This window comes from Pleurotus ostreatus, assembly GCF_014466165.1.
Source record: "Pleurotus ostreatus strain PC9 chromosome Unknown scaffold_14, whole genome shotgun sequence".
Taxonomy (NCBI): domain Eukaryota; kingdom Fungi; phylum Basidiomycota; class Agaricomycetes; order Agaricales; family Pleurotaceae; genus Pleurotus; species Pleurotus ostreatus.
The window spans coordinates 19,404-46,791 of record NW_023503168.1 but is presented as its reverse complement, the minus strand read 5'-3'; the positions used below and the strand labels follow the sequence as shown (position 1 = coordinate 46,791).

At 51.1% G+C, this 27,388-nt stretch overlaps 3 protein-coding genes across 3 annotated transcripts; 1 reads left to right on the top strand and 2 right to left on the bottom strand.

The window, feature by feature from the left end:
- Positions 1 to 242: 242 nt before the first annotated feature.
- PC9H_002782 (uncharacterized protein) lies at positions 243 to 1,532 on the bottom strand (the record flags this gene model as incomplete). Its single annotated transcript, XM_036772394.1, has 4 exons — positions 243 to 330; positions 381 to 429; positions 830 to 1,092; positions 1,150 to 1,532. The coding sequence occupies 4 exons, from the start codon at positions 1,530 to 1,532 to the stop codon at positions 243 to 245; spliced, it is 783 nt and encodes a 260-aa protein (XP_036625586.1).
- A 1,355-nt stretch (positions 1,533 to 2,887) lies between these two features.
- PC9H_002781 (uncharacterized protein) lies at positions 2,888 to 3,537 on the bottom strand (the record flags this gene model as incomplete). Its single annotated transcript, XM_036772393.1, has 3 exons — positions 2,888 to 3,240; positions 3,300 to 3,357; positions 3,415 to 3,537. 3 exons carry the CDS (start codon positions 3,535 to 3,537, stop codon positions 2,888 to 2,890), a joined length of 534 nt encoding a protein of 177 aa, XP_036625585.1.
- Positions 3,538 to 24,244: 20,707 nt separating this feature from the next.
- PC9H_002780 (uncharacterized protein) lies at positions 24,245 to 27,154 on the top strand (the record flags this gene model as incomplete). Its single annotated transcript, XM_036772392.1, has 8 exons — positions 24,245 to 24,424; positions 24,481 to 24,887; positions 24,940 to 25,065; positions 25,120 to 25,226; positions 25,274 to 25,429; positions 25,479 to 25,990; positions 26,042 to 26,430; positions 26,488 to 27,154. 8 exons carry the CDS (start codon positions 24,245 to 24,247, stop codon positions 27,152 to 27,154), a joined length of 2,544 nt encoding a protein of 847 aa, XP_036625584.1.
- Positions 27,155 to 27,388: the final 234 nt, after the last annotated feature.

Sequence of the window (27,388 nt, the reverse complement as noted above, 5' to 3'; positions counted from 1 at the left end):
GTCAGCATCTTCCATTGTCTGGTTTCGTCGTCGCCGTCGTCGTAGGCCACGTTGGCGCTGTTGCGGGCTGTGGAGACGTTGAGGGGCTTCTTTCGGGCGATGGTAGACGGCGACGTGGTGCGTAACCCGTTGCTGGCATTGCGTAGCCCCGGTACACTGTCGTTTGGGCTCGCAGTTGCGGTGCAACGTGTTCATGTGCGAGGTAAGTGGACCCTGGGTTGCAGACGTTGCGGCGAGGAGCGTTAGAGGCAGGGGATCCTTGCGTTGTGGACTGGGAGACGAGTGGATGGTGCAAGGCCGACAGTACGAGTTGGAGAGGCGGGAAGTGATCTATGGCTAAGGTAAGCGGGTAGAAGGAGATGTAATAATAGAGTACGCACCCAGTCGAGTTAATATACTCATTCCGATCCGGCTTTTCATTCGTCTCCCCTGGGATCGTAATGGGCGTAAGGCGTAGCGTACGTGAGAGAGTTGGACGCGTTGGCCACGTAGCTTGCGAGTTTGTGAGAGAGGGATGATGGTGTCGGTCGTGGAAGAGTTTGTCACGACTTGGCGTGGATTGAGGCACGTCGGAGTTGTCATCGTGTACCCTGTTGTCAACGTTGAGTTGGTAGTCGCTGCGGAAGAGCGCCGGCGCCTCTTTCTTGTTCGTTTAGGTAGGCGTGTTGAACTTGGTCGATCTCGGCACTCTTGACCACGAACACATCCTCTCTGTCGCTAGGTTAGCACGCAGTTCTTGTTTCATTGAGCAGTGACTCACAGTCCTATCAATCCCTTGCTTTCTTCTCATATCCCACCTTCCGACTTGCCTTCCCACCTTCCGACTTACCTTCCCGCACTCCGCTCCCCTTCTGCTCTCGTGGTTGCTCTTGATGGACATGCTCAGGTCCAGCGCCAGCACCAGCCAGCGCGCTTTCGTCTTCGTCATCGTTATCCTCCAGTTGCCGATGTGTCGATGGATCTGCGGCATATCCCCGACACGCGAGGTACCCAGTTATTCGCTTGCGATCTGGGGACTTTACGCACGTCCCAAGTCGTAGGATCCTGGTGCGCGCGCAAACGAGCATCTGCTGGGGGAGGGGCGTTTGGTAGCTGTGAAACGGCGGGGTTAGTGGGGGGAGGGGAGCGATAGGTTACCTGTTTACCTACTTTTTCCTCCCTCCCATCCATATTCCCCATTCCACTCCCCCGTTGCCACTCTGCGCAGCGCACTCTGGACACGATACTTCGCCAGCGCCAACGCCGTCGCCGTCTATTGAGGCACCTAATCTTCGCAGTCGTTGAGGAAGTGCCTCGAAGGCACCACGTCGTTCCAATGCCCCTATGCCGGGAGTTCGCAGGGAGGTGCAGGGAAAGAGGAGCATGTCTCTCGAACGCAAAGCGTAGGTGAGTGAGTGAGTCAGCCCCGATCCCACTAGCGTGATCACGTCTCGCCGCCGTGCCCCCTCGGCCTGCGTGTCCAGCCCGTTCCTTGTCCTGCGTTCCCCACGTCCTTTGGTGATTTTGTATCCCTGTTTTCGTTTCGCTTTCATTGTCGTTTTCGTTTTCGCATTCTGTCAACCCCAGTTCTCTACGCGACGCTGCTGCTAAACTTGTGTCCCTTCTTCAGTTCTTCGGGTCTTTTCTTCCCATTCCCCATTCCCTGTTCATCTCATAACCCGTCGCCGCACACCCATTAATCAAACCGTCCCAGTACCCCGCCCCGCAACTGAGTCTTGCGCGTTTCAGGGTAACCAATAATCGAAAATAGATCACACAAACGAGGTCCAGTCGCAGGAATGGCGGACGTGGATAGGATAAGCGGTGATCCCCTTGCGTTGCGCGGGTTTGTGCATCTTCGGGCTGTCTGAAGGTCGTGGGGTGAGTCTCGTTTGCGTTCTTCTTTGACTAACCGACTTACCGATGTCCTCTCTGTAGCTCCTCTTCACCGTCGTCGTCGTCATAGCACGTATTGGCTAGCATCTAAACCCAGCAACAAGGCACTACATGGACATCGAGGCACGTCGCCCCAATGCCCAATCCTCCACACAATCGCAATCACAATCGCAGACGTCGCAATCGCAGACCCTGTCGATAACGCCCTCTGCCATGCAGGGTTGGAGGGGCGCCGCGAGCACAGCGCTTTGGCGTCTCGGCGACATTCGTGCGGCGGGGCGCACCCGTGGTTCGTGGTGCGTTCACTACCTTCCTTTTGTTCGTCTCCTTCCCGCCTGGTTTGCGTTCATTCCACCTCATTCGTGTGTTCCCACTCCGTTCCCTCCGTCGCCCTGACTTCTCGTCCTCGTTGTCCTCGTTCGTTCCCCGCGTTCGCATCCCCCCCCTCGTTCTCGTTCTTTTAGTACACTTTCCCTGTGCTGACTATCCACCATATCCAGATCCAACCTCACTGCTCAACCCGCACGCACTCGTCGTCCTCCTCACGAACGAACGCCAGCGCCGCAAGAGCTGGTGTATGTCTCTGTGTGTGGGTGCGTCTGTGCGGGACGCTCGGCGCAGCCGACGTCCCTGTGAAGGGCATACTGCGCGCTCGGGGAATCGGGGAGGAACTCACAGGGAATTAGGGTGGTATTGGTGCAGAATCGGGGTACGTCGTCTCCCTCGTCTGCCCTGCCTCACGCATACTCATGCCTTTGTTTGATTCATCAGCGCGGGCGTGCATATGCAGACGCAGGAACTTGTGCTGTCGGCCGTCTCCGCCTGCGCGCCCGTCTGTCGTCTTTTCGTCATCTGGGCGTAGTGTGGGGGTAGTGTGCATAGCGTGGTTGCGGTGGACGTGCTAGGGAGACGTGGAGACGGGATGCAGGGCGATGCGATGGGATACGATGGGAGGGAGGGAAGGTGGACTACGAGGCGAGGCAATGGGGCAAGCTGCGAGTGCAGGCGGGATTCAATGGGACGGCGGATGGAAGTGAAGGTGGGATGGGAGTGAAGGCGGGGAGTGCGTCCGTGCGTGTGCATGCAGCAGGTGGGTCTCCATTTCTTTTCGTTCCTCTTCGTACCTTCGTTCGTCCATCCGCCGTTTGCGTTTGCATGTGCAACCCGATGTATCCCTTTCGTTCGTGTCCCATTCGTATTCCTCCATCCTGTTGTCTCCTCTTTTCATCCCTCCAACTTCGTCTTCCTCAGGGAGAGGCAGGATGGTGGCAGGTCGCGCACGAGAGGAGTGGGTACTGGGGGCGGGGACATCGCGGAATGGCGGAGGGATGTGGGGGATGAAGGAGAGGCACCGCGGGGAACGCTCTGAGCCAGAACATGTTCGTAAGTCGTTCCTGTTTCGTAGAGAATGCAGGAGTGCTTACCTTGTTCCTTGTTTACTGGTTTGTGGACTTCTTCGCCGCTCTCTCGTATACCCAGTCGCTAGAGGTAGCGCGTATTCATGGTCGGCGCCGTGTCGTCTCCGTACGAGCCCAGCACGCCTCTCTGCTGTGCTAGTCTCCCCTTCGTCTTGTCGTTGCCAGCGGGGGTTTCGAGGGGGCTCTGTGCGGTGTGCGCAAGTAGAAAGTGGCTGAAGAGAACGGTGGTGTCGTGCGCAAGCATGGATGAGCCCTCAAGGGCGGGGATTTCATGGAGAGGGACAGGGATGTATGGAACGGAGCAGAGGCATTGCTGCGCACGTCCTGGGTCACAACATGTCGCCTGTTTTGCAGAGAGCTAGGGTGCTTACCTGGCTACGTGATTCCCAGTTTGGTGAGTCCTCCGCTTGGCTCTCATGCCTCATGACTTCCATTTCAAAGCAGTGTGCCTCAGCGCGTGCGTTCGATGTCTCAAAGATTGAGCGTGGATGGCAGAGGGCATGGAAGGAGTGGGGTGCGAGAGGCTACCCCGCATTATTGACGCCCGAACTGGCGCCACGTGTACGATCAAACCCCGCCGTATTCCGTTGGCCGAGTCCTAACTTCGAATTCACCACTCTCTCATGCTTACCACGACGGCGACGACGACGATAAGGACATCGACGACTGTTGGGAAGGCCACAGCGCCCCCATTTCATTCCAATCCCCCCTCCTCCGTGTCTCCTTAAGCAAGAGGACTCTCGGCGCGTAACAACTAACAGAAAAGGTGTCGCTACCCAATGCCGCGCGTTCTCAAGTCGAACCAGGCGGCGAACGGGGGTCCAGAACGTTGGGTGAAGGAGAGATGGAGTGGAGACGGAGAGATCCTCCCCTGAAGCCGTCAGGTGAGTCTCTGCGCAGTTGGGAAGGCCATCTCATTCTTGTAGCCTGAAGTGGACGCGCGCGACCGCTGCGGGTGCGCGGACGAAAGCGAATACAAGCCCAACCTGATGCCGTCGTCTTCAAGCTCTGCCAGGCGTCGTCGAGTTCCCCACATCAGCATTATGCCTGGCACGTTCCATCCATGACTGGCGCGTCCATAGTCCTCACTCTACCGCCATCTTCAAATTTGCGACCACGTTACGTCCCCCTTGGTGCCCTCACCCACAGTCGTGGTTCGCAGAGGAAGCTCAAGGGGGAATCATACGGGCGCATATATTCACGTCAAACGCGATATCGGCGACGCGCGGGTATTGACTAGTGGGCGTACAGGCGCAGGCGGAGGGTAGAACAGGAGGGCTGTAGGGCGCAGAGGACTAGGCTACAACTGGTAGCACTACCGTGGTACGTCGCTGTTGAGTCCATGCGCATATATGCACTGACACGCGGTAGATTAGCCTGGCGGCTACTGGATGGGTTGCGATGCCGCTGTCTCGCTGACGCGCGCCCTCCTTCGACCGAGATGACCGCAACCACTCCCTCGCCGGGGGAGCCCCTATCTCCCATCGCTCCCTCTGCTGCCTGCTTCCCCCGCAATTACCAAAACCGCCCCCAACTTGAGGGGCCCCTGTCTCTTTCGGTGTGATGACATGCATGTCCGCGCCCTAATGGCAGCCCTGTCCTCTTCCCCTCCCTTCCTCTTCGCCGAGATGGCCGCGACCACCCCCACAATGTGGGGGGCCCCTATCTCCCATCCCTCCCTTCGCCTCTTCGTCGACGCGATTCCTGAGGCCATCCCAACCATGTGGGGCCCCTATGTCATGTGCATGTCACTGCATGATGACGTGCACCCTGCCTCTCCTTCGTTGCCATTCGCAAAGCTATTCCCAACTGGTGTGGGCCCCTGTATCACATCACTCCCTTTGCCTCCCTTCGTCGCAATCCCCTGAAGCCATTCCCTCGTTGAGGAAGCCCCTATCTCCCTCTACCTCCCTTCGCAGCAATTCACTCTCCCTGTCTCATCCCTTCGCTGCAATGTTCCTGCTATGCGGGCCGCAGTCTCATCACATGATGGGGTGTCAAGAGTAGGTGGTGTTGGTGAATGGCTATGAGCTTGTAGATAGTGTATAGCTAAGATTTCCGATGCATATATATGTGCTGATACTTGAATATTCAGTAGTGAGTCCGTGTTAGAGCTCGTAAACGAGCTCTAACACTTCTAGCTTGTAGGCAATGCTTAGTCCATAACTTTGCCCACTCACCTAACCTAACCACCGAGACAATCGCTCGTAAACGAGCTCCAAAATAAACGTTCTGAAACCCGAAGCCTTAAAGTCCTAATAATCCCTAATATCCCTAAAGCTACTCAGTGCTTAGTACGTGTCAGTGCAAATTCAATTGTAAGTCCGCGTTAGAGCTCGCATGCGCGAGGTCTAACGCTTGTAGTTCAGATGCATATAATACTTATTGTGTACCTTATACTTGATTCTGGTCTACATTTCAGTAGAAAAGGGGCCTGAATGGGCCAAAAAGTCATAATATTGGTCCGGCCTAACCCAGCATTAGGCCCGGACTCAGTGGATAGGGGTCAAACAATGTGCCGCCACCACAATTCTCAGCTGTTCCTCATTGAGGCTCGCAATGACTGGCACTCCTCTGCAAACATCGACGAGGGTACGTGCTATTGGGCTGCGCCAGACATTGGAGGCTGACTTCTCTCCAAACTAGGACTTGTCTGCAATGGGGCGGCTCATCAACGTCCCATGGTTCGCAACTGATGAAGCGTACCAGCAAGAACGTGATGATATGAAGACGATCAGACGACTATCTGCCACGAAAAACAGACCTGCGGACCAGGACGGTCTCCAGGAGGCGAGGGTTCAAATTTCAACTCGCATCAAGAATAGATTCAAAGGGAGGATCCTTTGTCGCTCTCCAGGAACAATCGGCCAAGACGGAAAGCCGCTTGTGAACCTACCTCAAAAGCGCCGTATTACCCTTGAGATCGAACCCACCCCCCGAGAGAAGGTGATCTTTGAGAAGAATGCCAATACGACAAGGGCAGAGTACGTGTCATAGCCTATTGATATGTGAGTCTGCGTTGGCACTTATACTGCATGACCAGCTTCTCTGGCAGTGACGCTCAGCTCCTGGTCATGAATCGAGGCTTCTATGTTCCCCACCGACTATGCATTGCCTACCCGCGAATCGGGAAAGAAGAAGAAGATGCCAACGGGAAGTCTCTTCCGTTTTTTGACCCCATCCCGCACTTTAATTCCCTCGAAGAATGGCAACCGATGAAGTCGACGAAGATACAGTCTGCCGTCGATCTTTGCGTTCACTTCCTTGCCAGTGACGAGGCTGGAATGCCTTATGTGTTAGATGGAGTCCTCGTGTTGCCGCCCATGCCGGACGAAGCAACGCCTTCTCGACAGAACAAGATTCTAATTTATCAAGAATACCCTTCCCTTGGACCGCTACTCAGAAATGTACGTTTCCCTTGCTTTAGATCCAATTGATTCTCATGGCCCATCGACATGTAGATTCTCACGTTACATGGAATACAACCGCTATGGATAGATGGGGGAATGAACACGAGGGCTCGTAGCAAGATTGTGAAAAAGTTCCATGCCAGCGACGAGTTCCGTGTCCTCATCATTTCATCGGTTGGATCAACCGGGTTGAATCTCGCCATTGCTAACATTGTGGTCTTTGTGGTATGGATCTACCTCAATTTTAGATGCCTTTTAATTGTTGTACTAGGACCAACCGTGGAGTGCTCTCGAACAACACCAAATCGAGAATCGATGCTATCGACAACCGCAAAAGAAGGACGTCTTGTGCTTCATGCTACTCATACGTGGTACTGCAGATATCATCCTCGCAAGTCACGCTCTCGGAAAACGGGACCTCTCTGAGTCCTTCCTCCCTGGCGGCCCAGATCCCTGTCAGGAGAACTGGGAAGGAACCAATTACATCCAAGGTATTTTGACCCAAAAATCACTTGCGCTCGATGCTGGCGAGGAAATGGAGATCGATGGTGAAGATATTTCGGGTACAGGAAAGACGCCGTCAAGGCGTAAGTCCAAACCAAAGACGGAAAAACCCGTTACTTTGTCTGCGCCTGTCACCTCCACTGGTGAGTATCCGTCGAGGACGGCGACATTGCTTCTCAATGCCTCCACAGCTTTAGAACACATGGACGATGCTATCACGATTGATGTTGAGGAGAAACAAGTTGATGAAAATCGTTCGGGAACAGGAAAGACGTCAAGGCGTAAGTCTAAGTCCAAGAAGGAAAAGCCCGTTACTTTGTCTGCGCCTGTCACCTCCACCGGTGAGTATACACTAAATTCTGCGACATTCTTTTTGAAGGCTCCCATAGCTCTAGAAAACACGGACGATGCTACACTTCCGTACGCATCTGAATTAGGTATCGTGTAATGTGTAATTGTCTGGAAAGTTTACCTCACGACCTCACTTTCAGAGGACGATATCCCTCGTCCCAGCGACGTCAAAGGCAAAAAGGGCAAGCAGAGTTTCCCCGGAGAGAGTAGCAAGAGTACGTTGAGTGCAGGCTGATCAATTTACAGCTGACAAGCCCTGAATCTAATAGACGGTGCTCAACGACTTAGGACGACCGATGTTGATTCCGATACGCCAATGGATACATCAATATCATCCGCCAAACCCAGAAAACATACTAAGACGTTCAGGAAAAGTAAGCAAAGCCGATTAATTTCAGCGCGACGTGACACTCAATATACTGATTAGAAAAACCGATAAGTGCGGAGACTGTCGAAGATTCTGATGGAGAGAATGACAACCGTGATGTCTCCGTTCAATCCAAGCAGACCTTGTCAGACGGCAAGCAAATCTTGGGCACGGTTATTGGCCAAGACGTCGCTGGTACTCACGTTAGCAAGTCTGCGTCCACAAGTGAGTATTATCATTGGGTACCAACGGTGTCAATGATCCAACGCCTACCACAGAGAAACCCTTGACATCCCTAGTCTCTTACAGCTCAGAAGACAGTCAACCCGGTACGTTCTGTCCGATTATCCATTCTTACCACCCGCAGATAATCATGTATCTTCAGACGAGTCCTCTATTCCCGGGATCCCGTCAAATCGTGAGTCATCTATCGGAAACTTTCATGGTCTAATTCATACGCATATCTGAATATTAGCAACAGTCGATGTTGAGGGACTTATTCCTGACCTTCAGCATGTGGACGTCAACAAGGGGAATTCGACAGCGGGGAGCGAGAACGAGAATCAACCGGAGATATTGGTTGGGGATGACCTGTCGAATAATGAGATAACCATCGACTTGGACGAGGACGAGGATATACGTAGCTTTCCCAGTGTCTCAAGGCATCAGAGCGCAGAACCTTCCAATATCCCGTTATTTGTGGACTTGGACTCCGACGATGGTATGACCAGCTTCATCCCTACCGAAGGTGATCTGATTGATAAGCCAGATATGGATGTGGGTGACGAATCAACCTCCAAGAAGCCTACAATCTCTTCGCATCGGCGAAACCGTGACCCATATCCCGACACGCCTCAGAAAAAGCGGGACAAAGATAGCAAGCGTGTCAGGTTCTCGCCGAGGCCTACCTCACCTACGCCTGGAAGTACTCTTGGAAAGACGAAGCTGGGCAGAAAGGCGGAAGGATCTCGTGCTGGGCGACTTGCAAATCTGCAAGCCCTCAGGTCTGGGGCCAATGATCACCTCAATTCTGGGGTAGAGGCAGCGCCACACTCATCACAAGAGACTGTAGACTCAATTGGTCGAGGGATTAACGCTTCACCGCCAATTCCCTCAGAACTGTCGAACGAAGACTCAGATGAGTTTGAACAGCCAAGGCCTCCGTCGTTTCTCCAAAGCCTCACTAGGAACAAAGGTTTGTGTTACTCTAATCTCATGACAATACGGACGGCTCAGTGCACTTTGTTCTACAGCAGTCTTGCATTCACACGCTGAACAGCCGCCACATCGACAACCTACCAGATTCTCTGCTCACAGCACTGACGTCGAGCTCAAAGATCTCCCCGCGCTGACAAAGAAGCCAACAAACCCGTTCAAAGCAAAGAAAAGGCGCTAGTAGTGGTGATATCGTAGTCGTCTCCCCTCCCCTCCCGTCATTAGTTTTACTTTTGTGTACGAAAACGCAGTACTCAATAAGTATTTTCATTATCTCTGAGGTCTCAGCACAATGTGTCAGTCCTGGACGGTCAAGATAGACGTGGACGTACTCACCGTGTATTTGTGTCGTTGGACACGCTGCTTGTATTATTCGTCGCGTAAAACAGCATGCACAAAATGAACATGACACAAATTGTCAGTCCTGGACGGTCAAGATAGACGTGGACGTGCTCACCGTGTATTTGTGTTGTTGAACACGCTGCTTGTATTATTCGTCGCCGTAACACAGCACGCACGAAATGAGTAGGCGTGGACGTACTCACCGTGTATTTGTGTCGTTGGACACGCCTGTGCTTTTATTCGTCGCGTAACGCAGCACGAAATGAGGATGAAACAATATGTCAGTCCTGGACGGTCAATTATGTAGAGCAAGTGAAGAACTTACAGTGATAGAGCTCGTTTATATGAATGAGATCTGCGTCGGGGCTGGCGAGCAGTCGAGGGCGATGGGTGGCCTACATATAACATTGTCAGCATGATTTTTAATTATCTTTGTTAGTACCTTACCTGGGCCAAAACAACATCTACGTAATGGTCGACGTCAGAAGCTACATCGATCGCGAATTTTACAAGCAATTCTGTCGACAAAAAATCGGAAGCTACATAATGCTACTATATATCACTGCGAAAAGGCGTTAGTGATGAATAGAAGGGTATATGTGACATTACTTACCAAACAAAATCCAAGTCGGACGCGGTCAAAGCCAGTCCCCCCCGAAACGTCCTGACTTCTTTTACGTTCCATCGCCGCGAAAATTTGACGTGAATGGTTATGGCGGGGGCGTCGTCGATGTAGCCCCTCACAGTCACGTGTGATTGTGACTCTGAGGGGCTGTTATGCGGGGCCCCGCTAAAACAAGTTAGCGCAGAGCGAACGACAAAGAAATTGACTTACACGATGACGAAGTGAGTCAACGACTCGTAGTTGTGTCTCCCGTCTGCCTCGATCGTCGCCTGATTGGCGATCAACGCCGTCATTACTGCTGTTTGGAGTTGTTGTCGTTGTCCTCGGAAACGACGCGAAGCGAGAGTTGTCGAGATAATGTAGAGGGATGGCATTGTTAAGAGTGATAGTTGTTGTGTTGTATGGTGTGGTTGTTGGTAATGAGGTGAGGGCGAAGATGTGTGGTGACGGGTGTAGTGAGAGAGGCGCCGTTCGCCCAAATAGGAAGGGCGGGATTTGTCAGCGCTTTAGGCGCCCAAGACCAGACGACTACGGTTTTTCCATAGTCTAAGCGCCCGTGACGCGTGACTGATTAGTAATCGTGACGAGTGACAATAAAATAATAATTGTGACGACCCAAATTGGTAAATGTGACGCGTGACAGAAATATTACTTGTGACGACCCAAATTGGTAAATGTGACGCGTGACAAAAATGACAATTGCGACGACCCAAATTTGTACATAATGACGTGTGACATAAATTTGTAATCGTGACGCGTGACATACATTTGTAGTTTTCGACCACCGTTTTGTTTGCCCTGTATTCATTTGAGCTTTGTATTTGTGTGTACACACACGCACACACACACACTCACACATGATGGAATATTATGCTGGTTATTAACGATAATGCACACACAAAGAACGTGCCCACATTTGTCCGTCCGTGACGGCAAGTTCAAGTTGTCACATTCTCATCTCTACTTTCAACTAACCCATAAATGATGCTTTCTTCTCAACTCTTTACTTATTTATTACTTTACCTGTCGCCGCTCTTCGCCGACACGCCAAATAATCGTGATTGCGTGTATCCACTTACTTGACTTGCTTGCTGTGGAGTTGACTGTTGACATGCACTGCGTATAGCCGTCCTGGACGGTCAGAAACATACTCTACAGCATATATGCTGAGTTTTTGTTGGTCCATACTTACTCATGATCCACTTGTGGCCGTCCAGGACGGCCACGCAGCGCGTATAGTGCTCACCCGCTATTGACTGATGTCTACCCGCTTTCCCACGAAATTATGACCGCCCCGAAATTGCTTCCGTTTTCCCACGAAACTGTCAGCGCTCCGATGTGCATTCCGCCTTCCCACGCACTGTCCCATTCCACATCCCACGCACTGACCCACTTCGTCTTCCCACGCACTGACCCATTGACTCCGTCTTGTAATAATATACATCGATGGAATCTGTTACAACATTCCCCACACCACCAATGCATCCCACCACACACCAGGTCGTCCAAGACGGCCACACAACTGTTCTATACATCTTATCAATCCCTATTTTCATCTTTGGCATTTTCAGCACCATTTCTCACTCCATCCCTAATGGTTTCCCCATTCCTTGCTCCTAAGCTTCATGCTAGTGCCTTTGCTACTGTTTTCCCTGTCACTAGTCTTCTAGCAGTGTTCTCTCATGTACCCTATTGTGTCCCTAATGTTTTTTCTACCACCATTCCTCTACATTTTCCCCTAGCATCTGTGTGTTATGCATCCCTGCTATTTTCCCTACCACCAATTCCCTACCATCTCTCTCATATGAACCCTGCTACTTCCCTACCATATTCCCTGCCACCAGCTCCGTATCATTTCCCTATCTCTGTATCCCTATCGTCCTCCCTATCACCATTTCCCTACCATCACTTACCCTACCCTAGGGAAAAAATTCCATCCCTAAAAATTCCCTAGGAAATATGAAAAACAATCCCATAACCCTAGTCAGGCGAACAGGAAACGCAGGTCTCGGGGTCAAGGGAACCGGAAGTACGCGTCGTGGGAATCGCTCTATAAGTGCACCGAGCGGAGCAGGTGTGTGTTCAGTTGGAGCCCCCAGTCTGCCAAGCTCGAATTCGTCGTCGTCCTTTTCTCCACCGGATGGGTTATCGCCGTCCTCGTCCTGGGCTGGTGGAGAGACTATATTATTGAACGGATTGAACCTTCGAGCGCCTTTGAGAAGTTTGCTCAGCTGTTCAGATCGACAGGACCTCTGCGGATGAAAGGGCCTCGTCGGCTTGCATTTCGCGCAGATTGCCATGCTCGTTAGGAGGTTCTGCTCTATCGGAATGACCACAGCAGCTAACAGGGTGGGCGTTAGGGACTTTTGAAGGTTATCAACTAATTCTCGCAAATCTAGGTACTGGGCGATCAAAGCGGGGTAATGGTTTTGAAGATGGGCATGAATGGTTATCCAGTCCACAAGGCTAATTTGGAGATCTCGGAGCATGGTCAATCGAGTTGTATGGCAGCAAAGAAGGGCTGGCCTCTCCCAATAACCATTCGAGTCGAAGACGAGCCGTTCCGTCCACATGTGCGTAATGGCCTGGCATACGATTGGGCCGCAGTCGTAGCCATTTTGCGGTAATCCAACTTCCTTGATATGCATGGTCTCTTCGCCCAATTGCCAGCCATTGAGCAGGCAAACCCTTCTCCAGACATCTTGCGATCCTATCGCAGTCCAGTTTCCCCGCTTGCCCATGAGGTCGCCAGTGCGGCCCAGAATGTGGATTTCACGAGCTTCAGGGCGGAATATGACGCAGCAGTAGTGGTTTCTGTTAACCAAAATAACACCCACGCAGTCCTGCATTATGCAAGGACCCTCCTCGATCAGGGGTAAGTCGTCGTAAATTCTTCGATAACCATCAATCTCGTCGGGTCCCCAAGGTGGCCCATCGCATAGCAGGTACGTCATAGGGATGTATCGAGGCAATGGCTCTTGTAGCTGCTGGTACTGCTTCAGAAGCCACTGATCCATCGCAATCCCGTCGATGTACTGTTCGTGACTCAGAGTCATCAGAGAGTCGCGAATTTGTACCAGCCGAAGAGGATTGATGAGGTATAACTCTGGAACTACTGTTAAAGTGCGATCAGACGTTAACGCAGCACACTTACCAATGGAGTTAGCTCCTGCTGCAGCTCTCATCTCGCCCTCTGGTGATAGCTGCGGAGAACCCATCGGCGCACCTGGAGGCTCCACGTAGTCGTCATCCTTTTGGCCTTTGCTTTCGAAGTCTGAGAATGTAGAACTGGGGTCATCCTCATCGGTATCTACGCTTGATATGCTGTCCTTTCTCCATACAGGGGGCTTCTGTGACTTTTTGGGCTTGTGCTTGTTCCGAAATTCTTGAACCAATTTTAGTCTGTCATCGTCGTTGTCGTTGTCGGACAGAGACAGGGATGGTGAAATAAGCCCAAAGGTGTTCTGAAATGATGCAACTAAGCCCAGGGAATTACCGCCGTCAGAAAAAACAGATGAGGAGGGACTGAGGTCATAAGCATCCTTAAGACGACCACCGAGACTTTGAGAAGAGGCGGGTGAGTCAAGAGGGGAGGAATCATCATCAGAAGAAAGTCCAAAAGAATTGGCCAAGTTTTGCTGAAGGGATAAGATATTCATGGCTTCTTGCAGTGAAAAAAGAGAGCGGGTTTGAACGGATGTTTTATTTACGTCGCTTGTTTTTCAGGGTTATTATGACTAAACTATATGGACTCTTCGCAGCTGGGGCAGAGGTATGCTACTTTTCCTAATGTTAGAAGTGTTTGAAAAAACTCTTCCCCGCCCATTGACGCTGCCCAATTGGGATCTAGACAGCCCCCATGGTTAAGAAAATGGGCAAGGTTTCTCAGCGCCTGCCCAGATCCAGCCATCTCCCAAGAACGCGTGTCCCTTATGGAGCGATTCTCTCCTCCCCGCACAATAGGGCTGGCCAATAGGACATGGCTGAGTCCATTCAATGCGGGATCCACTCCGCTGTCCAAACCAGCAGGAGCCTTCTTCATACACCGTTCATGATACCATGCAGAGCAACTAGAGCAGTATCTCTGTCGATCTTTCTCTGGATCATATACGGACTTGCATAGGCAGTGATATGTAAGTCCCTGGAAAGAATGAGCTACAAAGTAATGGGTGGACTCTATCATACCCTTAGTTTAGGATGCTTGCGAGTCGTCACCAAAGAGAATCGGTAGAAGAGGGCTTTCGGAGAGACCTCAAAAGGAGAACATCCAGGCATGTCATTGTAGTGGAGAATTTCGCATGGCCCTATGCGCAGATGAAGTCCTGGAGAAAGCGGAGCTGCGAACCAACGTACCGAGAAGAGCTTCGCTGCTAACCCAGTCAAAATGATCAGATATGAGATACTCATGCGTCCCAAGGGAGCTGACCGCCTTTTGACTGAATAAAAATGTCATAAATGGTTAGAAAATGAGATAAGGGATATAAGAACGAACTGCGAGTCAGACAACCTGCCGCCTATCCATGAAATATTGCGGGTGTCCCTTGCTGAATATAACCATTGGATCTGAACCCAAGCCTTTTGGGACTCTGACAGCCTGATTTCCATCACTTTACCCCTCCATGTTTCTTCGGAATCCTCCCATGGCGAGATTACGACGCTGCAGGATAAACTCTGTTACGAGTTGTTGGATTGAGGAAGACGTCTTACAATTCATTCTGTTCTATTTGGATCGCAATATCCCTTTGTATAATAAGGCCTGGCGTTGTGGACATTCGTTTTAGAACTGAGGAAGAAGGGGGAATGTACTTTGCGTCCATTTTTTGAGAAGGGGAAAAAAAGGAACGGCGTGCAAATGTCAAGATAGGGGTTCTCGCAGGTGGTGAATTTTGGCATCGTACATCTAGCTATATACCTAATTCTTATTGCCTACAGTCCCACAGCTTCATGATTTTCATCACATACTTTATCCCTCGGAGAAACTTTTCGTCCAGAGATTGGCCCCTTGCCTTCAAGTCGATAAGCTGTCGCGCCAGCTTCTTCACGAGCGGGAGGAGAAGTTCAATACTCTGTCTTAAAATTTAGGAAGATGTCAACAGACGGTTGAAAGAACTCACGTCTGCGGGGATACTACTTAATGTCTTGGAAGAACATTGGTTTTCCCTGTCGCTCAACCACTCCAGAATAATTGTCCAATCAGCGCTGTCTGCCCATTGTCTCAAATGACTTGTAAGATACTCAAGCCATATTGAGGGTTCTTTGGGATCTTGGTGCGTAGACGATGTGCTAGTGCTGGACGTTGAGACCGATGAGACATGACACCTTGTCCGATTAACAGGTAACCCTAGCTCAGAGATTGAGGGGGCCTGACGTCGTACGGACTGAATAACTGGGTAGTTCTTTGCTTGAGATCTCTAAATAAAGGCGGAACTCAGGCATTTTGGACAGCAGAGATGGGATCAGAACGGATACCGCTGCAGTTGCCTGGCTAGCCGTGCTGGTATTTGCCTGAGAAGAAGTAGATACATGGTATTTCAGAACGAGGAAATGATGAACTTACTTTACGTGCGTTTGGTTTGGCCCTGACGGTTGATTTTTGGACTGGAATGTTTGCGTTTCGTCTCACAGTTATCTCTTCCATAATTGTCTTTTTCTCAACCCTTATGTCATCGTTTCCTGGACTTGAATCTTCATGCAAGCCTATTGACGGTACGGAGAGAAACCGTGTCTGCGGGCCATATCTTTGAGGCGTTTTTGGCACTTCTTCTGAGACTTCTTCGTCTATCAGGAAAGGATATGAATTGAAAACAGCGTAACTCACCATGAGGAAGTTGCTCCATTTCCTTTTCAAGAAGCATCCAAGAGTCTGACAAAAAACACGATTGTCAACTTTGGTAGAAGACATTGTCAGGAGCTAACGGCTATCTACTTTTTTCCCCTTCCATTGGCTCATCCTCTTCTTCGGAATCAACCCCTGTACAAATTGACGTGAGAAAAAACAAGTGAAAGCATAAAATGCCCACTTACATGCGGAAGTCCGAAAGAGGGCGCGCTGACGAAGGCCGTTTTCCAGGGGACCTGGGAATGGCTTTGTGAGATCGCTCACCATCATAATCGGGCAGGGTTCTATTACAAAAGACGCTCGGTCAGAATGTTGGAAGCGCTTGAATAAATACTACCTTGAGCCCATGGCCATAGTTGCTCCAGCTCCTCCGTTCCATCAAACTCCGGCTTGTCAGGGGGATCATATATCTCATTGCCTGCCATTTGGGGTGGGATGGCGGCCTGCCTGGTCTGTCGGGAACGTTTGGCAGGTGGGGAATCACGCTTCTTTGACTGGCCTTTCATGAAGCGCGTGGACAGGGGTGGTGTATCGGCGTCTTGTTGTTTAAAGGACTGATCCTCATACTCGTCGTCGTCATCGTCGGAGATGAGATGGGACCAACGCCGTTTGGCGCCAGCCTTTGATGGTTTTATGGGTTTCGACATGGGGACATCGTCATTGTCGCCGGAATGTGGATAAGGGGATGAGATAGGGCTGCTAAACGTCTCTTCTGTCCCACTCATATTGACGCGATGCTCAACTTTGGACTCGAGTCGTGCGACACTTTTTTCGGAGCTTAAAGTTTGAGCTCCGACAGACGCCAATTTGGTATAGACCTCCGGTTTTCCGGTGAGAATAAGCGCCCAAAACGCCGAGATGCCCCGACCTGTAGTCATCTGCTTGGCGCAGGGTTTAGGGTTGATTTTTTCAACTTCCTTTCGTTCATCCCCACTTCTCTCATGCTTGAATGGACATCTTGGATGTGCTCCTTGTTGAGTGCCCCGTGGGCACCTGAGCTTGCCTTCGTTTTTGAGTGCCCCGAGGGCGCCTACGTTGGCCTCATCAGAGATGACCTGAAGCAGAGGAGGTATGCCGTGTTGGCCAGCGCATGTACTATCACTGCGCCACCAATGCAAAGCGGATCCCCTAATGCAAGAACATTTTTTGCTGCCCATCCTCTGTCCCGCAAATCACCAAAAAATCAGTTTGAACGAGTACAGATACTATCAACCTTGGTAAGAGATTTAGAGCTCCTTCGTCAATATCCTCGTGATGTAGGTAGCAAATGGTTGTTTGCATTTGGGTGCAAATCACAGTCCAGCGAGCTGGCAGCATCGTTCAGAGCTGAAATGCGTCGTGCGGATATTGTCATCGTAAGACATTACATCAAGTTTCTACAAGATTGGCTACCTGGAATGCGAGCTACAAAAAGGAATTGGGCGGCGGGCATGGTTGGCATGGACAACAGCGATAAAGTTCAAACTCCATCGACGCGTCCTCAGCCCTCAACTTCTGCGTTAAGTCTGAATACTGCTTATTTTACTAATTCATACTATACCACTATCACCCGCATAATCCTTCATAGCTTTAGTCGTATTAGAGTTTAGTATTCAATTCTTCTCCTTGTCATTCCACCGCTCTTGAGGTCTCCCACGACGCGTCTGACGCGACTTGGACGCGGCTCAGGGAAAGCATAGCAGCATGATGGCGGAGTGCAAATATTGCTGACAGATCGAGACAGAACTGCGTCTTGGCATTTTGCATTAGAGGATCCATTTGCACTGCGCACTCCAGCATGTCTATAACCTCTTGAATTCTGGATAGAGCACCTCTGGATTATTTCTTAAGGTAGATTACAATGTATACTACTTGACCACTCATGCCCAAAGGGATCCAGCGCGAACTTGTGGTCGTAGAATTTCGTTTCTGTGAAAGAGTGCCAAATATTTGCACATCTAGCGCAGTGATAGTACAGGTCCTACTTAGAAGTAAGTTCTCAAGTGCGAAGTGTTCTCAAATTTAGAAGTATATAGTATCTGGATCACTAGCTTTCAATTTGTGAGCGCTGTAGAATCCTTACGCTTCATTTCAAGACTAGCGAATACATTGTTGTGCGAAAACAAAATAGTAGCTACCCTACAACTTTTGATACGTCGCCCACATTCCCATAAGCCGTGTTACGCCCCCAAAACTTGGGTTTATCCTGAAGGAGTTGAAAAGTGGGCTTGGGAAAGAAAAATATGTGGGCAGATCTGCCCGGAGTGAGGCCGCCCTTCTGCATGCCATCTGTAGGTTCCCATCTTGAAACTTGATGATATAGCTTGGACGACAGAAAGATGTTGAGTTGAGAAAGAATATTCAAAGAGTGATTTACCTGAGCTTGGCATGGAGTTGAGGGATGATCATATAACCACCTGTATAGGCACCAAATGGGACGCTGATAGAAAAGCCTGCGTCTGCTTTATCCTTATGCATCCTAAGTTGAAGCTTCCATACTACAGCACGGCCCAGGAAGGGCCCAGGATCTTCATCTGCGAACCAAACTCCCGCTTCAAAAGCCTCCTGGTACTTTTCGTACTGCTCCGGAAGGAGCGTCTTGACAACGAGGCCGAGGAGTCCTGCTATCTCCTTCGTGGCTGCGTAATATGCTCTGGTCGCTGCCACGCCTGAAGAAGACTCGTGGATGTCCGCCGATAGGTAGAGTTTCTGCCGCATGAAATTGGTGAGGATGAGAAAGCCTTGAAAGTGCGGGACGTACATCGTGGTGTCCTTGCATTACCCACCCTTGGACGAGATGGTGTACTCCTCGCCGTTCCTCTCGGATACTTCCATCCTCCATCCTGTATTCCATAACACGGTCATCTCCTCCGTCCCGGCGCTGCAGCCCATGCCGAGTCAGCTCGGGCGGGATTTTGGGCGGCAATTGGGAGCAAAGATCTTGGGTGGCCTGCCAGAGCCGCTCAAGTGCGGCTGGCTGTCAGAGACATCAGAAAGGGACTCTTATATACAACTTACAGACTTACTGGCAGACCATCGTGGACGTAACTGGCCCCTGGGTGATCGAGGCTGGTTCTCTCAGGAACATATTGAGCGTCCAGATCTTCAGCCATCTGTAAACAACATGTGAATATGATATCTGGCCAAAGACAAGTGAAAAGACTTACCGGCTTCTCCGTGTTGTCATTCTTATCTCGCTGTCCAAGATAGAACAGGAGAGGCTCGTCGTCGGCGTCAACCCACTTCCCCGATATGACCTGAGGTAGAACGTCATCTCCAAGGTGTTTCCGCGCATATTCTGCCATGTTGCCTGGCGTTGATGGCTGCAGTTCGTCCAACCGAAACTTTGTTCTGAACGTAGGAGCGTACTTGTTGAAGCTGGCAAGTTTCTTCCCCATTTGCTCATGCAACCTCTGGCGAAGGATTTCTTCGCTGAGTTTCTTCTTTGCGTGCTGAGAAAAAGGAGATGTGAGATTGCCTTCAATGGGGGGTACGGCGCAGCGGGATCTGAGCGGGTCCAACTTTGCTTTCCGCTTTTTCTGGACAGGGTTAGCTCAGGCTGCGCTCTAAGAAGAGATGGAATTACCATTGCATCGTCATCCTCCACATCCAAGAAGTTGGGATCTGCGAGCAGATTCCCTGTCTCAGATTCAGAGCTAGAAGAGTCTGAGCGTTTGCGATTGAACGACATGACGGTTGATGAGATTCAATCTGATAAGCTAAGTGCGACAAAAATGACCCCTATCTGACGGTCACGACCATCACAGGTAATGGTACAAAAAAATGCGATCCTCCTCCACCTACACCATGAAGATCTTAGCCTGCCCCCACACCTGCGTCCACGATAGCAACCATATGTTAAAAACTGCTCGCGCCGTGGGACAAGACTCTGCCTCCAAGACCTGTCTCCTGTTCATAAAAGAAGGAGGCAGCCGTTTTCGAAAGCACCTCCCGAACAACCGGGTCCACCCAAAATGCACAGCTGAATGTCCGATGCACCACCTTCTATGCAAGAAGGATAATCCTTGCGTCAAGGGAAATGAGCCATGCCCCAAGCCTGTCAAACTTCCTGACGAAACTGTTGCACCCACGCGGCAACAGTGGGAAGAGAACGCCTATGGCTTCTACCTTTTCATTACGGAGGGGAAACTGAGCAATCAAAAGGCTCATCTGGACAATTTCAAGGCAGAATGCCCGCCCGATATCTACGAGCAGAAGGTGGCGGCTCGGCTGAATCTCAACACCAGCCGTTCTTCCTCCCCACAGCAGCCACCCGCAGCAGGCCCCTCTCACCTACCGATTTCCCCACCGCGCATCTCACTACCTCCCCAAGATCCCCTACACCTCTTTACCCCTAGGCCATCCCAGCTGCCACGACCCTCTAACGCAGAGACGCCCATCCATGAAACACGTTGGTTGACGCCCCGCAATCCACGCGACTTTGGCCTTGCTCGGGAACCCTCAGCCACGCCAACCCCCTGACACGGCCACGCTCAACCTTCGCTTGTGCTAGAGCATGAAACGACCGCTTGGGCTGTCAGACCGGCATCCAGCCTGCCCAAGGTCCAACAGGTCGTTCCCTTTCCCAAGGCAAAGGACGGGCATAAAATCAGGGGCTTCAGGAGAAAGGTCCTTTGGTTGCCAAACTTTCGAAACCCAGTCTCTCGATTTTTTGAATACGAAGGGGATCTCTTAGGCTTCAAAAGGCTAGAGCATGTGGACGAGGAACTGGCAGAAATCCTTTTGAAGGCGTGGCCAGATCATTTTTCAGTGGACAAGCTGCGTGCGAAGGAGCTTGGAAATGCTTTGGCGAATGTGCCCTATGTGGTGGATGAATTTGTAAGCCTCCTTCCGCTCGTCCTCTCACCCAGACCTGACAAGTCTGCTCCAGTCAGCCTTGGCCATCGAGATGTGGGTTAGAAAGGATGCCTGGGACATTACGTTCATGGACATGGGACAGTGGATGCGTCTCGTGCTCAAAGGATCCAAGACTCCGGGTTGGATTCAACTCCAGTCCTTCGACCTGATTTGCGGGGGAATGGACTTCATTCTCGATCCTCTGTGAGTCGATCTCTTTCCTGCGGTGGTTCCGTGGCTCACGTTCATTCAGAGATCCCACCTACAGCCCGAACGCCATGCCAGCAAAGGACTTGGCTCCTTACTTGAATGGGTTGAGACATTTGAGCCAATCCGTCGTCTTTTTTCCCGACCCATTCCAGCTATGGTGGTTATCAGACAAAAGGAATATTCTTTTGTCTGTCGCCCACTGCTCTGTTGGCCTCATGGACGCCCTTGGAAAATTCCCAGCAGTATTGGGCTTCAATGACATGGAGGAACTGCACCAGATGAACGTCGATCTCAATTCCATTGTGATCAAGCGAACTATGGGGGCAAGCTCAAGCCATGTCTGGAAGGTGGATGATAACAACACGGCAAGGCAAGTCTTGAAAAAGGTGAAGGACGACATGAAGAAGACGAAAAAGATGTGGCAAACAGCGAACTCGACCATTCCAAGACCTCACTATTTCATTCAACCGCTCATCCAGGAGATGCAGCAGAAGGGTGAGGTGAGGTGCTTTTTTGCTGGAGGCGAGTTGATCTACACGGTCGGCACGCGTGCGGGTGGGTCCCAAATGGTGTCCATGGAGCCTGTAAGCATCATCCCATTGGAGAAGCTACGGTGAGTGAGACACCTCTGAGTTGCTATCTTTTGTTCACGCATTATTTTCTCAGTGCTGGTGATGCGGACAATCAACGAACGGCGTCCATGATATCCAATCAGGAGGTGTTCGACATGTTGGATAGCAATGTCCCATTCTGGTTGGGTTCCCATGGCTTTGAGCGACTTCGTAGCTTCGCCACCAATATCCTCTACAAGTTTATCAAGGGGCAGGAAGAAGATTGGAAGAAGATTGGTGCGGGGGAAAGGAACCTTTGGTCCGACCTTCGGCTTTTTGCTAGGCTGGATATTGGTGTCTTCAGGACTGAAAATGGCCAATACTCCTTCTGGGTGAGCGAGATAGAGCCATGGATGGGTGCCTGCTTATTCACAAACACTGTGAACGATAAGAGCGATGTCTTGTATAGTACGGTGACGGCTGTATTAGAAGAACATGTCTTGCTTTGACAATTATAGCTTTATATTTTGTACTTTGTTCTTTATATTCATGCCTCTGAGCAGATTTGGCTGTTTCTTGCCTGTGCCAGGACGCAGTGGATAGGCTCCGGTTTTCCGGAGTCATTAGGCGCCCAGATTGACGGTCAACGGGCGCTTATTTGCTCGGGAATTCCAGTGCAACTGAGCAAGTGATCTCAGGGGTCGGTTCTGGGAAATATGCACAGAACATGTTGCTGAATACATTCATTTTAATGGAGAGGAACCTCAGACAATGGAGAATGCGTGAGAACCTCTGACGGTCATCGGCGCTTACTTGACGGTCAGGCTGACGGTCATGACGGTCATTGGCGCTTACTTGACGGTCAGGCTGACGGTCATCGGCGCTTACTTGACGGTCAGGCTGATGGTCATGACGGTCATGACGGTCAACTTGACGGTCAGGCTGACGGTCATGACGGTCAACTTGATGGTCAACTTGCCGGTCATGGAGAGTCACAACAGTCACTGGAGGAGTACTTACCAGTGTGCAGCGTGGTAGACACAGCCTGCGATGTCCTTCAGATGTCCCTAGCATGGCGTGGGTCATAACTGTCACTGACCGTCAATCAAGCGCCCATGACAGTCATGACGGTCAGACACAATTTGTATGCCTCATTGCTCACAAACGGGACCGCCGAACACCGTCAGACTTTGTAGAGTACATTATTAGTATGTATACATGGGATATATGCAACAAGATTTGAAGAATTCCATACTTGCAAATTAGGTTTAACCTAATAAAGTGGCGTAAGATGTACCACCCACCCACTCCATGCCCACGCCGCCTGTGCCGTCTTCACTCGGTTCGCGCCCCACCCTGTGTTCCGTCCTCCTCCGCTGCCCCAAACTCGGCTTGGGGCGCGGGATCTCACGTTGACGACGATGAAATGAGTGGTACTCGATGTACCACCCACCCACTCCACGCCCACGCCGTCTGCGCTCGATTCACCCCCACCCCGCGTTCCGTCCTCCTCCGCACCCCCAAACTCGGCTTGGGCCGCGGGATTCCTTGTCGACGACAGCGAGACGGGTGGCACACGGTGTACCACCCACCCACTCCACGCCCACACCGTCGGCGCTCGATTCGCCCCCACCCCACGTTCCGTCCTCCTCTGCACCCCCAAACTCGGCTTGGGCCGCGGGATTCCTCGTCGACGACAGCGAGACGGGTGGCACACGGTGTACCACCCACCCACTCCACGCCCACACCGTCGGCGCTCGTTTCGCCCCCATCCCGTGTTCCGTCCTCCTCCGCGCCCCCAAACTCGGCTTGGGGCGCAGGATTCCTCGTCAACAACGATAAAATGGGTGGTACACGGTGTACCACCCGCCCACTCCATGCCCATGCCGTCTGCGCCGTCTGCACTCGGTTCGCGCCCCACCCCGCGTTCCGTCCTCCTCCGCGCCCCCAAACTCGGCTTGGGGCGCAGGATCTCATGTCGACGCCTGGCAAACAGATGGTACTCGATGTACCACCCACCCACACCACATCCCGCCGCTCACCACACCATCTGCGCTCGATTCGCCCCCACCCCGCGTTCCGTCCTCCTCCGTGCCCCCAAACTCGGCTTGGGGCGCAGGATCTCACGTCGACGACAATAAAATGAGTGGTACACGGTGTACCACCCGCCCACTCCATGCCCATGCCGTCTGCGCTCGGTTCGTGCCCCACCCCGCGTTCCGCCCTCCTCCGCTGCCCCAAACTCGGCTTGGGGCGCGGGATCTCACGTCGGCGCCTAGCAAACGGTACACGATGTACCACCCACCCACACCACATCCCGCCGCTTGTCCTGCCATCTGTGCTTGCTTCACGCCCCATCCCATGTTCCATCCTCCTCCGCTACCCAAAACTCAAGTAGGGGTGCTGGATTACGTGTCAATGCCAGAAAGACAGGTCGTACACAAAGCACCACCCACCGACTTCATATCCCAGTGCCTTCCCCGTGGCCTGTGTCCCGCCCCCTTGTCCCATACTCAATGGTCATGTCTGTAGTTTCTTACATAGTCGCCATGTATTTATGTATTTATATATGCACCCCACCTTATATAGAAATTTTGCACAGTACATAAGATTATGAGCTCCGTGTGACAATGAATTGTTTACCGTGGAAACATATTGCCCTACCTTACAGACCACCGCATCCACATCCGAAAATTCAACAATGGCCTGGTCCACCCCGTATGTGGACGATATTCTGAAGCCAGCAATTGTCGAATGGCATAAGAAGAAAAACGAAGGAAGGGAGGAAGTGATCAAACGCACCTGCAAAGAGTTGTATGCAAAGCAGGCGGCAAACACCAGCAAGTTGAACCCTTTGAAAGATGCTGCCAGTCTAGCGGGGGTGAGTTTTGACTTCACAATATTGCAGGAAAGAGAAGAGGACTCATCAACAACTAGCAAGTTGCGTGGTGGTTCAAAAATAACCAGAAGAGATATTGCAAGGATTTGGATGGGGAGGATATGGGGGCTGCAAATGACCGGAGTAAAGCAGGGAAGGGGGGCAAAGGAAAGAATAAGGCGGTAGAGGAGAATGATGAAGAGCAGGATGACGAGGATGATGAACCTGCCCGCAATGTTGATGTTCCATGGCACAAACGTATGACTGGGCCGCTAATGGCGAAGGCATGTGATGAGGAGGCCTTCAAGAAGATTTTAGCGCATCACGAAGATAAGGGATTTGGCCAGCGTTTCAACTTGGCCATCAATGAGTATTGGGGGGGGTTCACCGAAGAGGAAAAAGATGATTTTAGCAAGAAAGCGCGTGAGTGGAATAGGCAAGGCCCACCAAAGAACATGAAACCATCGTAAGAGTGTTTTAGCGCTATCGTCAGATTTTCTGACCGTTGTTATACTTAGCCTGGCAAAGCGAAACATGCAGGAGAGCATGAACAGTGTAGTAGAATACTTTGCTAAATACTACGGAGCATCGGTGATTATGTTCAGCATGGCGCCAGGAGATGATGACTCCCCAATCATTCGTTGGTATGTTGTCTGTGTACATGAGATTGATAACATTCACTTATATAATGTATATAGGCATGAAACTAAGGATGGAAAACGTCCAAGCAAGTTCATCAAGCCAAATGTCTTCCGGGCATTCCAAGAGGAGTGGTTGGAGTCGGTGCCTGCCGGTCTGTATGGAGGTGGGTGTCTGTTCTGGCACCGAGTTGAATACTAAGGATTGCGGTAGATGCAGTGAAGTCTAAGGATACAGACCCAGAGCGGGATTCCTGGGCTATTGTGGAAGAATCAGAAGATGGTATTCCCATGCTCCCAAATCTTCCAGCAGGCGCCAGGAGCGAAGCAATTGTCAGGGTGTTCCGTGAATATGGGAATTTGGTGGCAGGTAGGCACTTGTCATTGGGATAAATTCCAAATACTGACAAACAGTGGAGATATGGACTCTGACGGCAAAGTGAAGAGATTACCGTGGCTTCGTCTCTCACAGGATAACGAGGCATATATTTACCCAAAGTCTTTGATATCTGGGGTACACTTTGGGGAACCAACAAAGATGCCTATTGCCGATGTTCGCCAATATTATATGCACTTTCTGCGCCGCCAGGATAAAGGAACCATGGGTCTACGTCTCCGAGAAGGTTGGGATACTCTGTCCAAGGAAAGCAAGGTGGAGAAAGGTGAAGGGAAAAGGCGAAGGAGTTCAGTGGTGGAAGTCAGAACAAGCAAGCGTATCAAGACTCCATCTGACACAATGATGGATGTGGATGGTGATGTGGATGGTAAAGGAAGCGCAATGGACGTTGACAAGAATGGCGGAGGAAAGGATGTTCCAGTGGGCATGCTAGCGCCAAGCCAGGTCTCCGACGAGGACCGCATCATCTTTCTGAGATCTCTCTCGACAAACGGTGATTATCAAGCCATGATCAGTTGGCTGAGCCAGTGCAAGGTTAGTAGTTCCTAGATGAATCAGTTGGACGGTTGGCTGATTGTATTATAGCAAGGGCAAGTGTCCATGCGGTCTAACCAACGCCCGCCAACATGGGGCAGCTGGTCTTTGAAAACACCACATCTACCAATGGAGTTTTACACGCAGTCCAAGTCCAACAAAGAACGTGAAAGTTTCGCAGCAGCGAAGGCATACCTCCTACAGGACCCACTTCCCCATGTTGGCCTTGGTGATGTAGTTGGGCCATATGGGCGAGTCGAAACCACCGTTCTCATTGTTGGTCTCATGCTGCGTGACATGGCCAAAGTTTGTTTTCTGGAGCCTGGTAGTGATGAGGCCCAAAGTCTTCCTGGATACATGCAAGATTCTTCTTTCGCAATCAAGGAGTGGGAGGAACTGGGCGAAGTTTGCAGCGGAATTAGGAACAGCCTGCGGAAATGGTAAGCCATTAATTTCTTAGTTCAACTTGAATTTGAATTTAATTGGTCCGTACTTAGGGAGGAAGACCAGATAAAGCGCGGGCAGGCCAAGAACGCCGGCCCTAAAGCCAAAGACGCCGGCCCTAAAGCCAAAGACGCTGGCCCTAAAGCCAAAGCCGAGCTGAAAAGGGATTGGATCGGGAAAGCATCAAGGATTCCTAAAGATCTGTTAACTCTGGCTAGTTCATGTGGTTTACTCCGTGAGGATGCTCACATCTTTCAAAGCTTCGGGGCAGATTGGAGGGCAGTGGTTGATAATTATTGGGCACTGGAGAAGGCATTATTAGGGAAGGCTGTTGACGGGGATGGGGTGCCTCATCATGTTGAAGGATTACCAACTGCGGTGGATGTCTGGGTTGATGCTTGGCAAGAAGAAGGTTTGTTTGATGTGGATGGCTTGATAGGTGATGCCAAGTTTGGTGAAGATATGTGGAAATGGTGGAAGAAGCAGAAGGATGCAGATAAAGAGGTTCGTGAAGAAAAGGGGCTGGATGGACTCTTGGAGCAACCACATCTCCAGCGTGGTGGTAGGGGACTGTTGGTGATGTTATGGGCGGTCAATGTGTGGGGAAAGGGTGTGGTGAGGCGTCAAAAGCCTCAAGGAGCAGAGGCCCAACAATGTGTCACCGTCTGCAAGGAGCTCCGCCTGCTTTTTATTGAGCTCTTGAAAGCACCAGCTTTGTGAGTGATATTCATGGGGAATCAAGTCAAGGTAGCTGATATATCTCCTAGAGGTGGACGTACTACCAGAGCCCGGTAATAACACATGGCGATGTAATGTAAATGTCTTGTGCTCAAATATGCTCATTTTCATGGTGTCTCAATTTGCGGGAATGTGTGTATTTTATCTGCGCCGAGAGTCTCAGCACATGGATATTCCATGTTTATCCCCACCGAGAGTCTCAGTGCATGGATATTC